At 42.5% G+C, this 15,205-nt stretch overlaps 1 protein-coding gene across 1 annotated transcript in view; it reads left to right on the top strand.

Moving 5' to 3' along the window:
- LOC138851732 (uncharacterized) overlaps positions 1-11,842 on the top strand; it is a 35,695-nt gene extending 23,853 nt beyond the window's left edge. The window contains exon 3 of the mRNA XM_070081147.1: positions 9,995-11,842. Coding sequence (XP_069937248.1) covers positions 9,995-10,215 — 221 coding nt within the window. The 3' untranslated portion in view covers positions 10,216-11,842. The remainder of the gene's footprint in view (positions 1-9,994) is intronic.
- The last annotated feature ends 3,363 nt before the right edge of the window (positions 11,843-15,205 follow it).

Here is a 15,205-nt window from a genome sequence, read left to right as displayed (position 1 = left end):
CCGCTTCACACACGGAGGGCCCGGGTTCGATTCCCGGCGGGTGGAAATTCCGACACGTTTCCTTACACCTATTGTCCTGTTCACCTAGCAGCAAATAGGTACCTGGGTGTTAGTCGACTGGTGTGGGTCGCATCCTGGGGGACAAGATTAAGGACCCCAATGGAAATAAGTTAGACAGTCCTCGATGACGCACTGACTTTCTTGGGTTATCCTGGGTGGCTAACCCTCCGGGGTTAAAAATCCGAACGAAATCTTATCTTATCTTACCAGTGCCAGCTTGAAGACTGCCAGGGGTCTGTTGGTAATCCCCCTTATGTATGCTGGGAGGCAGTTGAACAGTCTCGGGGCCCCTGACACTTATTGTATGGTCTCTTAACGTGCTAATGACACCCCTGCTTTTCATTGGGGGGATGTTGCATTGTCTGCCAAGTCTTTTGCTTTCGTAGTGAGTGATTTTCGTGTGCAAGTTCGGTACTAGTCCCTCTAGGATTTTCCAGGTGTATATAATCATTTTAAATCATTATAATTCATTTTGATCTTCGACTCTCAGTCTGGTTAGCGGCTTGCTAAAAACTGAGTCATATTGGGACTTGAGTAGCTCACTCATTTCCTTGCTGTCATCTGTGTAGGACCCATCTTGTTTAAGTAGGGGCCCAATACTGGACGTTGTTCTCGACTTTAATTTGGCATAGGAGAAGAAATACTTTGGGTTTCTTTCGATTTCATTTATGGCTTTTAGTTCTTCCCGCGATTCCTGACTCCTGTAAGATTCCTTTAGCTTAAGTTGGATGCTTGCTATTTCTCTGACCAGTGTCTCCCTACGCATTTCAGATATATTGACCTCTTTTAGCCGCTGTTATTCTTTTCCGTCGCCTGTAAAGGGAGCGCCTGTCTCTTTCTATTTTACATCTACTCCTCCTTTTTCTTAGAGGAATAAGCCTTGTGCATACATCGAGTGCCACCAAGTTAATCTGTTCTAGGCATAAGTTGGGGTCTGTGTTGCTTAGTATATCTTCCCAGCTTATATCGGTTAGGACTTGGTTTACTTGGTCCCACTTTATGTTTTTGTTATTGAAGTTGAATTTGGTGAATGCTCCCTCGTGACTAATCTCATTATGTCGGTCTGGGGCTCCACGCATACATGTCTGAACCTCAATTATGTTGTGATCTGAGTATATTGTTTTTGATATGGTGACATTTCTTATCAGATCATCATTGTTAGTGAAGATGAGGTCTAGTGTATTCTCCAGTCTAGTAGGCTCTATTATTTGCTGGTTTAAATTGAATTTTGTGCAGAGATTTAAAAGCTCGTGTGAGTGTGAGTTTTCATCAGAGCTGCCTCCTGGTGTTATTACTGCAACAATATTATTTGCTATATTCCTCCATTTTAGGTGCCTTAAGTTGAAATCCCCCAGGAGCAAGATGTTGGGTGCAGGAGCTGGAAGATTTTCCAGACAGTGGTCAATTTTTAACAGCTGTTCCTGGAATTGCTGGGATGTTGCATCCGGAGGCTTGTAGACTACCACAGTGACTAGGTTTTGGTTCTCGACCTTTACTGCTAAAACTTCCACTACATCATTTGAGGCATTAAGCAGTTCTGTGCAAACAAGTGACTCTGCAATGTACAGGCCAACCCACCTCCCCCCCCTTTTTGCCTGTTCACTCTGTCACATCTGTATAGGTTGTAACCTGGGATCCATATTTCGTTGTCCAAGTGATCCTTTATGTGGGTCTCAGTGAAAGCCGCGAACATTGCCTTTGCCTCTGCAAGCAGTCCACGGATGAAAGGTATTTTGTTGTTTGTTGCTGGCTTTAGACCCTGTATATTTGCAAAGAAGAATGTCATCGGACTGGTGGTATTGTTGGTACTGGGGGGGGGGATTTTTTTTCCGGCATTAGTATCTGTATCTGTTGGTTTGGAGTGGAGGCCATCGACTGTGGTTCCACTCCAGGAATGACTGGATTTGGTGTACGATTTCTGCCATTTCCTGCCAGTTTTTTTTCCTTCCTGGCACTAAAAAACATCTCCCTCTTGAGTGGCTGTGGCTACCCAGGTTTTCCCATGGCCTGGATGTTTTGTATCTTTTTGTCCCCTTTAGATGGTGTGCCTGGCAATTTAAGTTATAGCACAGTCTTTCCTGTACTGAAGAGGTACACATTTCATGGTGAAAAAGCTTACAGGAAGGGAGTTTGCATTTTCCTGTTGTCATATGGGCACGGCATTTTCTAGGGTGGTCATCGTTGCACGTCCCGTCTGTTTCTCCAGATTTCCCATGTCTGCAGATACCAAGTGCATAGTATGTGCACAGGCTTGGTTTCCGTTTGCCTTGGGTTTCTGTGACTGTATTCCCTGTTGGTGCATGTTTCCCTGTCTTATTCCTATCCTCCCTAGCACCAACAATGGAGCTCCCACCAGTTGTTTTTGGTAATATATCCTCACTATTGCTAGTGGAGTCCTCTTGTTTGCTATTTCCTGCGGTATTTCTAGTTTGCAATATTGGTTTTATCTTATCTTTGACTACACTTGTTTCCCCACTACGGCTCCTGTCCCCTATGAGGTCATTTATATGTATTCCTTCCTGCGTATAATTCCCGACTACCTGGACAAAATCTCCAGCTTCACCATTACTGTCACCCAGGACAGCACCTCCAGCTTCACCATTACTGTCTCCCAGGACAGCACCTCCAGCTTCACCATTACTGTCTCCCAGGACAGCACCTCCAGCTTCACCATTACTGTCTCCCAGGACAGCACTATCAGCCCCACATTTACTGACTACCAGGACATCACCTCCAGCCTTACAGTTTCTGACTACATGGCCAGTATCAAGGGCAGTACCATTCAGCCCAGACTTTTTATGTTCCCATCTGTTGTAGAAAGCTTCCAGGTTGTCTATGAAAGCAGCTTTGATGTTATCCTCTTTTAATACCCTTGTGATTTTAGTCCACAGATTTATCTCATTTGGGCATACCCAAAAACACTTCCCTGTTTTAATACTGCTTGTAGCTAGTTCTTGGATATCTGCACAAGGGGCGTGACACCAATTTCCACAAAAATGACAATTTATCCATGTGGAAGCCCGTTTGTTTGATTGACTGCAGACTACACAGAGCTTCATAATGATTTGAATGGTTGATTTACTGTAATTCTACTAGCAACCTCTTGAATACTCTATTAATAACCTCCTTAAATGAAGCTCTAGCTATTTGTATTTCTATTTCTAACTGTACTTGTATATTGGACAGCTTACCGTGTACGTTCCTGATTTATATTTATTGTTTGTGTTTGATAAGGGCGCCTACAACCCCATCCGTTTACAGTCTGCTTTATTGTCCAACGAATCCGTTTGTAACCAGTCAAGGGTTCGGACCATCAAGGGTTCGGACCAGTCGAGGGTTCGGACCAGTCGATCTGATCTGATCAGTGGGTCACTTATTTAAAACATACTGGTCGGTGATTTGGGCTAACACATGAAGGATCTACTTGAAATTATCTACCCGAGTAATATGTGATTTGATTGATACAAAAGTATAACTTGCGTGTTGAAGAACCGGTGATTGCTGGTAGCTCCTACATTATGAGTAATATGTGAAACTTGCCTGTTGAAGAACCGGTGATTTCTGGCAGCGAGCCTCAACCCTTGTTTTTCAATCGCTGTATCTAGCTTTTCTAGTTTTTTTTCGTCTCCACCACAATAAATGCTATATTATCACTATAGTTGACTGGTGGAAATTTTGGAGGAAGGACGCTTTTTCTGTAGTAATAATTGCTTCTCGTTGTGTATATTGCGACCGCTGGTAACTACAGGTTATATGAAATTCACAGTATACGTCTGGTATTTCAAGAAAAAAGAAACTAATGAAAGTCACTCCACTCCACTAAGTACCATTATAATACTGGTTAGTTGCTACTACAACACTGTATTCTGCTATTCACTGGTATCACTAGATTATATGTGAGTACACTAGCAGGCCAGGAAGATTATTAAAACAGCTGACCACTGTGGTAAGTTTCTGGCGACTTCTGGCACCTGCCTCTATAGGCTTATCACTTCATTTACAAATTCACCTGTTTTCAAATGACACTTTAGCCTTTATCATCTATATACTAGGGAGCCACTGTAGTATACACTATACACTATGTATACTAGGGAGCCACTGTAGTATACACTATACACTATGTATACTAGGGAGCCACTGTAGTATACACTATACACTGTGTATACTAGGGAGCCACTGCAGTATACACTATACACTGTGTATACTAGGGAGCCACTATAGTATACACTATACACTGTGTATACTAGGGAGCCACTATAGTATACACTATACACTGTGTATACTAGGGAGCCACTATAGTATACACTATACACTGTGTATACTAGGGAGCCACTGTAGTATACACTATACACTGTGTATACTAGGGAGCCACTGTAGTATACACTATACACTATGTATACTAGGGAGCCACTGTAGTATACACTATACACTGTGTATACTAGGGAGCCACTGTAGTATACACTATACACTGTGTATACTAGGGAGCCACTATAGTATACACTATACACTGTGTATACTAGGGAGCCACTGTAGTATACACTATACACTGTGTATACTAGGGAGCCACTGTAGTATACACTATACACTGTGTATACACTATCCACTGTGTATACTAGGGAGCCACTGTAGTATACACTATACACTATGTATACTAGGGAGCCACTGTAGTATACACTATACACTATGTATACTAGGGAGCCACTGTAGTATACACTATACACTGTGTATACTAGGGAGCCACTGTAGTATACACTATACACTGTGTATACATTATTATCACACTGGCCGATTCCCACCAAGGCAGGGTGGCCCGAAAAAGAAAAACTTTCACCATCATTCACTCCATCACTGTCTTGCCAGAAGGGTGCTTTACACTACAGTTTTTAAACTGCAACATTAACACCCCTCCTTCAGAGTGCAGGCACTGTACTTCCCATCTCCAGGACTCAAGTCCGGCCTGCCGGTTTCCCTGAACCCCTTCATAAATGTTACTTTGCTCACACTCCAACAGCACGTCAAGTATTAAAAACCATTTGTCTCCATTCACTCCTATCAAACACGCTCACGCATGCCTGCTGGAAGTCCAAGCCCCTCGCACACAAAACCTCCTTTACCCCCTCCCTCCAACCTTTCCTAGGCCGACCCCTACCCCGCCTTCCTTCCACTACAGACTGATACACTCTTGAAGTCATTCTGTTTCGCTCCATTCTCTCTACATGTCCGAACCACCTCAACAACCCTTCCTCAGCCCTCTGGACAACAGTTTTGGTAATCCCGCACCTCCTCCTAACTTCCAAACTACGAATTCTCTGCATTATATTCACACCACACATTGCCCTCAGACATGACATCTCCACTGCCTCCAGCCTTCTCCTCGCTGCAACATTCATCACCCATGCTTCACACCCATATAAGAGCGTTGGTAAAACTATACTCTCATACATTCCCCTCTTTGCCTCCAAGGACAAAGTTCTTTGTCTCCACAGACTCCTAAGTGCACCACTCACTCTTTTCCCTCATCAATTCTATGATTCACCTCATCTTTCATAGACCCATCCGCTGACACGTCCACTCCCAAATATCTGAATACATTCACCTCCTCCATACTCTCTCCCTCCAATCTGATATTCAATCTTTCATCACCTAATCTTTTTGTTATCCTCATAACCTTACTCTTTCCTGTATTCACCTTTAATTTTCTTCTTTTGCACACCCTACCAAATTCATCCACCAATCTCTGCAACTTCTCTTCAGAATCTCCCAAGAGCACAGTGTCATCAGCAAAGAGCAGCTGTGACAACTCCCACTTTGTGTGTGATTCTTTATCTTTTAACTCCACGCCTCTTGCCAAGACCCTCGCATTTACTTCTCTTACAACCCCATCTATAAATATATTAAACAACCACGGTGACATCACACATCCTTGTCTAAGGCCTACTTTTACTGGGAAATAATTTCCCTCTTTCCTACATACTCTAACTTGAGCCTCACTATCCTCGTAAAAACTCTTCACTGCTTTCAGTAACCTACCTCCTACACCATACACTTGCAACATCTGCCACATTGCCCCCCTATCCACCCTGTCATACGCCTTTTCCAAATCCATAAATGCCACAAAGACCTCTTTAGCCTTATCTAAATACTGTTCACTTATATGTTTCACTGTAAACACCTGGTCCACACACCCCCTACCTTTCCTAAAGCCTCCTTGTTCATCTGCTATCCTATTCTCCGTCTTACTCTTAATTCTTTCAATAATAACTCTACCATACACTTTACCAGGTATACTCAACAGACTTATCCCCCTATAATTTTTGCACTCTCTTTTATCCCCTTTGCCTTTATACAAAGGAACTATGCATGCTCTCTGCCAATCCCTAGGTACCTTACCCTCTTCCATACATTTATTAAATAATTGCACCAACCACTCCAAAACTATATCCCCACCTGCTTTTAACATTTCTATCTTTATCCCATCAATCCCGGCTGCCTTACCCCCTTTCATTTTACCTACTGCCTCACGAACTTCCCCCACACTCACAACTGGCTCTTCCTCACTCCTACAAGATGTTATTCCTCCTTGCCCTATACACGAAATCACAGCTTCCCTATCTTCATCAACATTTAACAATTCCTCAAAATATTCCCTCCATCTTCCCAATACCTCTAACTCTCCATTTAATAACTCTCCTCTCCTATTTTTAACTGACAAATCCATTTGTTCTCTAGGCTTTCTTAACTTGTTAATCTCACTCCAAAACTTTTTCTTATTTTCAACAAAATTTGTTGATAACATCTCACCCACTCTCTCATTTGCTCTCTTTTTACATTGCTTCACCACTCTCTTAACCTCTCTCTTTTTCTCCATATACTCTTCCCTCCTTGCATCACTTCTACTTTGTAAAAACTTCTCATATGCTAACTTTTTCTCCCTTACTACTCTCTTTACATCATCATTCCACCAATCGCTCCTCTTCCCTCCCGCACCCACTTTCCTGTAACCACAAACTTCTGCTGAACACTCTAACACTACATTTTTAAACCTACCCCATACCTCTTCGACCCCATTGCCTATGCTCTCATTAGCCCATCTATCCTCCAATAGCTGTTTATATCTTACCCTAACTGCCTCCTCTTTTAGTTTATAAACCTTCACCTCTCTCTTCCCTGATGCTTCTATTCTCCTTGTATCCCATCTACCTTTTACTCTCAGTGTAGCTACAACTAGAAAGTGATCTGATATATCTGTGGCCCCTCTATAAACATGTACATCCTGAAGTCTACTAAACAGTCTTTTATCTACCAATACATAATCCAACAAACTACAGTGGACCCCCGCATAACGATGGCATCACATAGCGATTTTTCCGCATACCGCTTACTTTTATCGCAAAATTTTTGCCGCGCATACCGATTAAAAACCCGCTCACCGATTTTCGTCCGAGACGCGTCCAATGTGCCCTCAGCCAGCCTCACATGTGCCGCCCGTCCCATTGTTTACCAGCCAGCCTCCGCGGTAACATCCAAGCATACACTCGGAATATTTCGTATTATTACAGTGTTTTCGGTGCTGTTTCTGGAAAATAAGTGACCATGGGCCCCAAGAAAGCTTCTAGTGCCAACCCTGTGGTAAAAAGGGTGAGAATTAGTATGGAAATTAAGAAAGATTTTGAAGGGTTTGGGGCTAACCCTGAGAAGCCTATGCCAGTTGTGGAATCCATTGTGCCTACTTCAAAGATTAAGGAAATGTGTGCACAGTGGGTTGAACTGCAAACCTTTATAGATGAAAATCACCCTGACACAGCTGTTGCAAGCCGTGCTGGTGACTATTTCAATGACAATGTTGTGGCCCATTTTAGACAAATCGTAAAGGAACGGGAGGTACAGAGCTCTATGGACAGATTTGTTGTGCGACAGAGGTCCAGTGACTCTCAAGCTGGTCCTAGTGGCATTAAAAGAAGAAGGGAAGTAACCCCGGAAAAGGACTTGCTACCTCAAGTCGTAATGGAAGGGGATTCCCCTTCTAAACAGTAAGAAGATAATGCTCTCCCCTCCTCCCATCCCATCAATCATCACCAGATCTTCAATAAAAGTAAGTGTCATGTAATTGTGCATGCCTTTTTCAGTTTGTGTGTATTAAAATTAACATTTCATGTGGTAAAAAAAAATTTTTTTCATACTTTTGGGCGTCTTGCACGGATTAATTTTATTTCCATTATTTCTTATGGGGAAAATTCATTCGCATAACGATTATTTCGCATAACAATTATCCCTCTTGCACGGATTAAAATCGTTAACCGGGGGTCCACTGTACTGTCATTTCGCCCTACATCATATCTTGTATACTTATTTATCCTCTTTTTCTTAAAATATGTATTACCTATAACTAAACCCCTTTCTATACAAAGTTCAATCAAAGGGCTCCCATTATCATTTACACCTGGCACCCCAAACTTACCTACCACACCCTCTCTAAAAGTTTCTCCTACTTTAGCATTCAGGTCCCCTACCACAATTACTCTCTCACTTGGTTCAAAGGCTCCTATACATTCACTTAACATCTCCCAAAATCTCTCTCTCTCTACATTCCTCTCTTCTCCAGGTGCATACACGCTTATTATGACCCACTTTTCGCATCCAACCTTTACTTTAATCCACATAATCCTTGAATTTACACATTCATGTTCTCTTTTCTCCTTCCATAACTGATCATTCAGCATTATTGCTACCCCTTCCTTAGCTCTAACTCTCTCAGATACTCCAGATTTAATCCCATTTATTTCTCCCCACTGAAACTCCCCTACCCCCTTCAGCTTTGTTTCGCTTAAGGCCAGGACATCCAACTTCTTTTCATTCATAACAATCAGCAATCATCTGTTTCTTGTCATCCACACATCATTCAAGCATCCCAGTTTTATAAAGTTTTTCTTCTTCTCTTTTTTAGTAAATGTTTACAGGAGAACGGGGTTACTAGCCCATTGCTCCCGGCATTTTAGTCGCCTCATACGACACGCATGGCTTATGGAGGAAAGATTCCTTTCCACTTCCCCATGGACAATAGAAGAAATAAAGAAGAATAAGAGCTATTTAGAAAAAGGAGAAAAAAAAACGTAGATGTACGTATATATATATGCATGTGCGTGTCTGTGAAGTGTGACCAAACTGTAAGTAGGAGTAGCAAGATATCCCTGTTATCTAGCATGTTTATGAGACAGAAAAGGACACCAGCAATCCTACCATCATGTAAAAGAGTTACAGGTCGTTAAAGCTTCATGTCACCTGTACACCACCAGTCAAGGATCTTATTCTCTAACACAGGAATTAAAGTAGATTCTAAGTGTGCACATATAGATATATACAACACTCCAAGTTTAGGCACTGCTAGTTCCAGTGTATACACATCAGGAGTGATATACTCTTTAGATTATGTAGGATATACCTCTCTCGTTGTTCTTCCAGCCTTGTATAGAAGCCATGCCTTCCAGGAAATTCTGTCTTGGAAACTTCGGTTGCCATTCTGGCTGTAGCTAATCACTTGACATCCTGGCTCCTTAATAGCCATCCATGAGAGTGCATGGTGCGACAACCCAGCAGTCATTCACTCTCGCCTCACCCGTTAACTACTGCACAATCTTCCATCTGCACCTGAAGATAGTCTTTTAAAAGCATATTTTCAAATACCTTAAGCATTCTAAAAGACATTCTTTTAGACATGCTTCCAAAATTTTTAATTAGCTTTATATAACGTAGTTGTACAATCTTTCCTGAAATTAAAATAAATACATTTAGCTCCCAGATAGCGTTCCAAGAATTTCAACTACACTTGTATACCATGCACAACCATCCAGAATATACTTTCCCTGCATAAACTCTGTTGATGATGATGATGATGATGATAACAATAGCAGTAATGAAGTTGTTGTGCACTCCGCAGGCAGCAACTCGCCTGAGGACGTCGATAAGAAGCTGATCGCTCCACAGTCGTGGGTCTTGTTCCAGAAACCACTTATTACCCAAGGCAAAGAGTTTTTCTACAGGACAATTATCTGCAGGCGTTCCTCTGTTGAAGATGAAAATGACTTGAGGGCAGATGAGAGTGAGGTTAAGGATTCGCTACACAAAGACGACGATATCAACAACAGAATGGCTGTCTGAAATTATGTTCCTAGAACGTAACAAACTGTCTGAATGCTTGTTAATCTGATATTGATGTTATTTATTAGGGAATTAAAGACATTCCATAAAATTTTGTATGCAAGACGAGTTGTGTGTACTGCCTTTGTAAAATAATTCCCTTCAAAGGGGATAAATTAATTGACGAGGGCGCTGTTGATCCGAGGAGTTGTATTACTTCTCTCCTCGAGTTGACTCGAATATACCCCTAACCCCTCTCTCCCCATTTCGCCTCATTAGTTGGCATATTTCTCTTTTTATGAAAGCCAGTTTCTACACAGAAGGGAAAAGGAATAACTCACTGCCCTGTTAAGAACTTCTGCTTGTACTGCTGACGTGCTCACTCCACTCCAGGAACACTGAATCATCTCGGGACATGTCAATTGACCCTCCAACCTCCAAGAAGAGATTGGGTGGCCACCTGGCGGGGCCTTTGATGAAGGAAATGCTACTGGCGGTTGCCTGTGGATCCAGAAGTAGCGTCAGTGTAAGACTCTTGGCACTCTTTCCGGGTTGCCGTTGACGCTATTATCCTTATACAGCACATCAGGATGCCACCTCCAGAATTCTGGAGGTGGCATCCTGATGTGTGCCACGTTCGATAAGCAAATGTTACCAGGGAGGAACAACACAACCAGTCGCAGGGAAGGTGACCCCTGGTTCAGGGTGGATACGTGGTTTATTGTTTGTTTAACCTTGGAAATGCCCCCTTTCCCCATTTTTTACTCTATAATGAACGAGATTTATCTTATTCTGGATCTCTAGTGACAGCAACATTCATTAAGAACTAAAATCCATAAAGGAAATTGAAAAAAAAAAAACTTCTTCTCTATTGCCAACTGTAAGGGAAAAACAACATCCAGTGTTGGGCCCCTGCGTAGGCGGAATGGGACATACACAGATGACAGCCAAGAAATGAAGGAGATACTAAAGTGCCAATATGATTCAGTATTCATCGAGCCGCTTCCCAGACTAAGAGTCGACAATCCAAATGAATTCTTTATGAACGAAACCCAAAATTTGGTCATCCCAAAAATCTCAGATATTATTTTAACTCCACAAGACTTTGAAGAGGCAATTAATGACATGCCCATGCACTCTGCCCCTGGTCCAGACTCGTGGAACTCCGTGTTCATCAAGAATTGCAAGAAGCCCCTATCGCGTGCCTTCAGCATTTTATGGAGGGAGCATGGACACAGGAGTCGTTCCACACTCACTAAAAATAACAGACATAGCCCCACTCCATAAAGGTGGCAGTAAAGCAACTGCAAAGAACTACAGGTCGCTAGCACTAACATTCCATATCATAAAAGTCTTTGATAGGGTTCTAAGAAGCAAGACAGCCAACTACCTAGATACCCGTCAATTACACAACCCAGAGATGTAAGCCATAGCTCCGTGTCTTCCTTTGTGGATGACACCCGGATCACCATGACAGTGACCTCCATCGAAGACACCGCGAGACTCCAAGCGGATATCAACCAAACCTTCGAATGGGCCACTCAAAACAATATGAAGATCAACGAGGAGAAATTTCAACTACTCAGATATGGGAAACTTGAAGAAATTAAAAATGTGTCAGGGTATACGACAAATTCTAACCATACAATGGAGCGGAAAAGTAATGTGAAGGACCTGGGAGTGATAATGTCAGAGGATCTCGCCTTCAAAGACCACAACAATGTATCTACCTCATCCGCTAGGAAAATGATAGGATGGATGAGAACCTTCAAAACTAAGGAGGCCAAGCCCATGATGATTCTCTTCAAATCGCTTGTGCTCTCTAGGCTGGAATACTGCTGTACACTAACGGCCCCCTTCAAGGCTGGTCACATTGCAGACCTGGAGAGTGTACAAAGAACTTTCATGACACACATAAGTGCGATAAGTCACCCAAACTACTGGGAACGGTTGAAGGTCCTTGATCTGTATTCCCTCGAACGCAGGCGAGAGAGATACGTGATAATATACACTTGGAAAGTCCTGGAGGGATTGGTACCAAACCTACGCACGAAAATCACTCCCTATGAAAGCAGAAGACTCGGCAGGAGATGCAACATTCCCCCGATGAAAAGCAGGGGTGCCACGAGTACACTGAGAGACAACACAATAAGTGTCCGGGGCCCAAGACTGTTCAATTGCCTCCCAGCATACATAAGGGGGATTACCAATAGACCCCTGGCTGTCTTCATGAAGGCACTGGACAGGCATCTAATGTCAGTACCTGACCAACCGGGCTGTTGTTCGTAAGTCAGCTTGCGTGCGGTCAGCAGTAACAGCCTGGTTGATCAGACTCTGATCCACCATGAGGCCTGATCTCAGACCGGGCGGCGGGGGCGTTGACCCCCGAAACCCTCTCCAGGTAAACCATGATCATAGACGCTCAGAACATGGAACCACTTTCAAGCAATCAATTGTTGCTCTAAACCGGTATCGGTGTTCTACCTATTCCTCCTGCTGCTCTGATCATTGCTTTACTTTGACCATGGAACCGGTTTCCCCCTGGGTACAATAAAGATTGACGTGGCTTTGACCATTTGCCCTTCTCGCCCCCCCCCCCCCTAAAAAAATCAACAACAGAATGATAACGCTGAAGCTTTACATCTTTTGCGTAACACTTGGAAACTTATCCCCCTGTAAGCAGCCTTTAAACACCGACGAAGAACAAAATTTGTCACCCTCCACACAACAAACCCTTAAGCGTAGCTTCCTGACCACGCCATCAAAACATTCTTGATCTTCGCTGGCCATGACATCTTATTCAGTGCTTTGAAGAGTTGAATGTACCTAATTAAATTATCATTATAATCATGGGCCCCTCAAAGGAGGTTGCTTGACGATGGTGAGGGGCTCTTGATCTAGGGAATTGGATCTGTGCTCCGGTTCCCTGAATTGAGCCTGAGTACCTTCCATCCCCCCCTCACATGCACTGTATGGTCCTACGGGTTTAGCGCTCCCCCATGATTATAATATAATCATGGGGGAGCGCTAAGCCCATAAGATTATACAGCGCCTGTGGGAAGATGTGGAAAGTATTCAGGTTTAATTCAGGGAACTGGAACACAGATCCAATTCCCAGTCATACTCGCCAACACTGTTCAAATTCAAATTCAAATTTTATTCTCTATAAAGATTACAATGTTGAGTTTACAGAATTTGGTTGTTGTGTGGTTTACATGTAGTTAAATAATGATAACAGAGTGTACCACTAGAACGCCTAGCATGGCTAGGCATTTCGGGCAGACTTAGTTTAATTCTTTGTTTTAAAATATTACAAATTATGAGGTAAGTTGGTATTATGGCTAAGTGACTAAATACTAGTTTGTGAGTTTAGCAATGTGAATGCTTTTGTTTTGGCACAGTACATAGTTTCAGTATTGGAGTATCATAGGATTCATTATTTTAAGATTGAGATTAATATTTCTGTTTATGGTCAAATGGGTGAGTGAGTGTAAGTGTGAACCACCAGGTGGTATTCGTGTAGTTAGTTGATGGGGTGTATCAGGGAGATAAGATGTTTTCTAATGGTAGTTTTGAAGGTGATGAATGTGTCTGCAGTTCTAGAGTTCTCAAGGTAGGGCGTTCCAGATTTTAGGGCCTTTGACATACATTGAATTTTTGTAAAGGTTTAGTCGGACACGGGGAATGTCGTAGAGATGTTTGTGTCTGGTGTTATGCCTGTGGGTTCTGTCACAACTATCAAGAAAGCGTTTTAGGTCAAGGTTGATATTGGAGTTTAAGGTCCTGTAGATGTAGATTGCACAGTAGTAAGTGTGGATGTACTGAACAGGGAGTAAGTTTAGATCTATGAAGAGTGGGGGGGTGTGTTGCCAGGGATGGGATTTAGTGATTATTCTTACTGCAGCTTTTTGTTGGGTTATTATTGGCTTTAGGTGTGTTGCTGCAGTTGATCCCCAAGCACAAATAGCATAGGTGAGGTATGGATAAATAAGTGAGTGGTATAGTGTGAGAAGGGCATTTTGCGGCATGTAGTATCGTATCTTGGAGAGGATCCCAACCGTTTTGGATACTTTTTTGGTTATGTGTTGGATATGGGTGCTGAAATTCAGGTTGTTGTCAAGGTATAGGCCTAGGAATTTGCCCTCATTATGTCTGGTAATTAGAGTGTTGTCGATCTTAATGTTAATTTGTGCATCTCCTGCTCTGCTACCAAACATAATATAGTAGGTTTTGTCAGTGTTAAGCGTAAGTTTATTGGCTGTCATCCAAGTCGATATTTTGATCAGCTCCTCGTTAACAATGGTGTTGAGGGTGGCAAGATTAGGGTGAGAGATGACATAAGTCGTGTCGTCAGCAGGTTTCAGGTGTTGGGATACGTTTGGATGATCATTGATGTATATGAGGAAGAGCAGGGGACCAAGGACACTTCCTTGCGGAACTCCAGTATCAAGTGGCCGTGTTGTTGATGCTGTGTCTTTAATGGTGACATACTGATACCTATTAGTAAGGTAAGATTTGAAATAAGCAAGCGCATGGCCTTTTATACCGTAATGGTCAAGTTCGTGGAGTAGGATGTCGTGGTCTACTGTTTATTATGCACCACATACCCATCCTGTGGGCGGTAGTCAAAAGATTACAGAGGTACATAATGGGTCCAGGGACTGGACTACAAAGTTTTGATAACTGAGCAAGTTACAGAGGTAATGAACTCACAATTACAAAGATAATGTGCTGAATTGCAGAAAATATCTACCTGGATGATGACTAATAAACTTACCCTAAATACTGACAAAACCTATTTCATTCAGTTTGGAACCAGAGCTGCAAATGTTCCACTTAACATAACACTAAATGGATCACCCGTCACAAGACTCACAGAGAGAAAATTCCTATGAATCCACCTTGACAGTAGCCTCAAATTCCAGACACATATACAACAAATTTCCAAGAAAATCTCAAAGACAGTAGGCATACTATTAAAGATACGGTACTATGTTCCACAATCAGCTCT

Source organism: Cherax quadricarinatus, unplaced genomic scaffold (genome assembly GCF_038502225.1).
Source record: "Cherax quadricarinatus isolate ZL_2023a unplaced genomic scaffold, ASM3850222v1 Contig1845, whole genome shotgun sequence".
NCBI lineage: Eukaryota > Metazoa > Arthropoda > Malacostraca > Decapoda > Parastacidae > Cherax > Cherax quadricarinatus.
The sequence above is the reverse complement of the archived record's forward strand: the minus strand, read 5'-3'. Positions and strand labels throughout refer to the sequence as shown.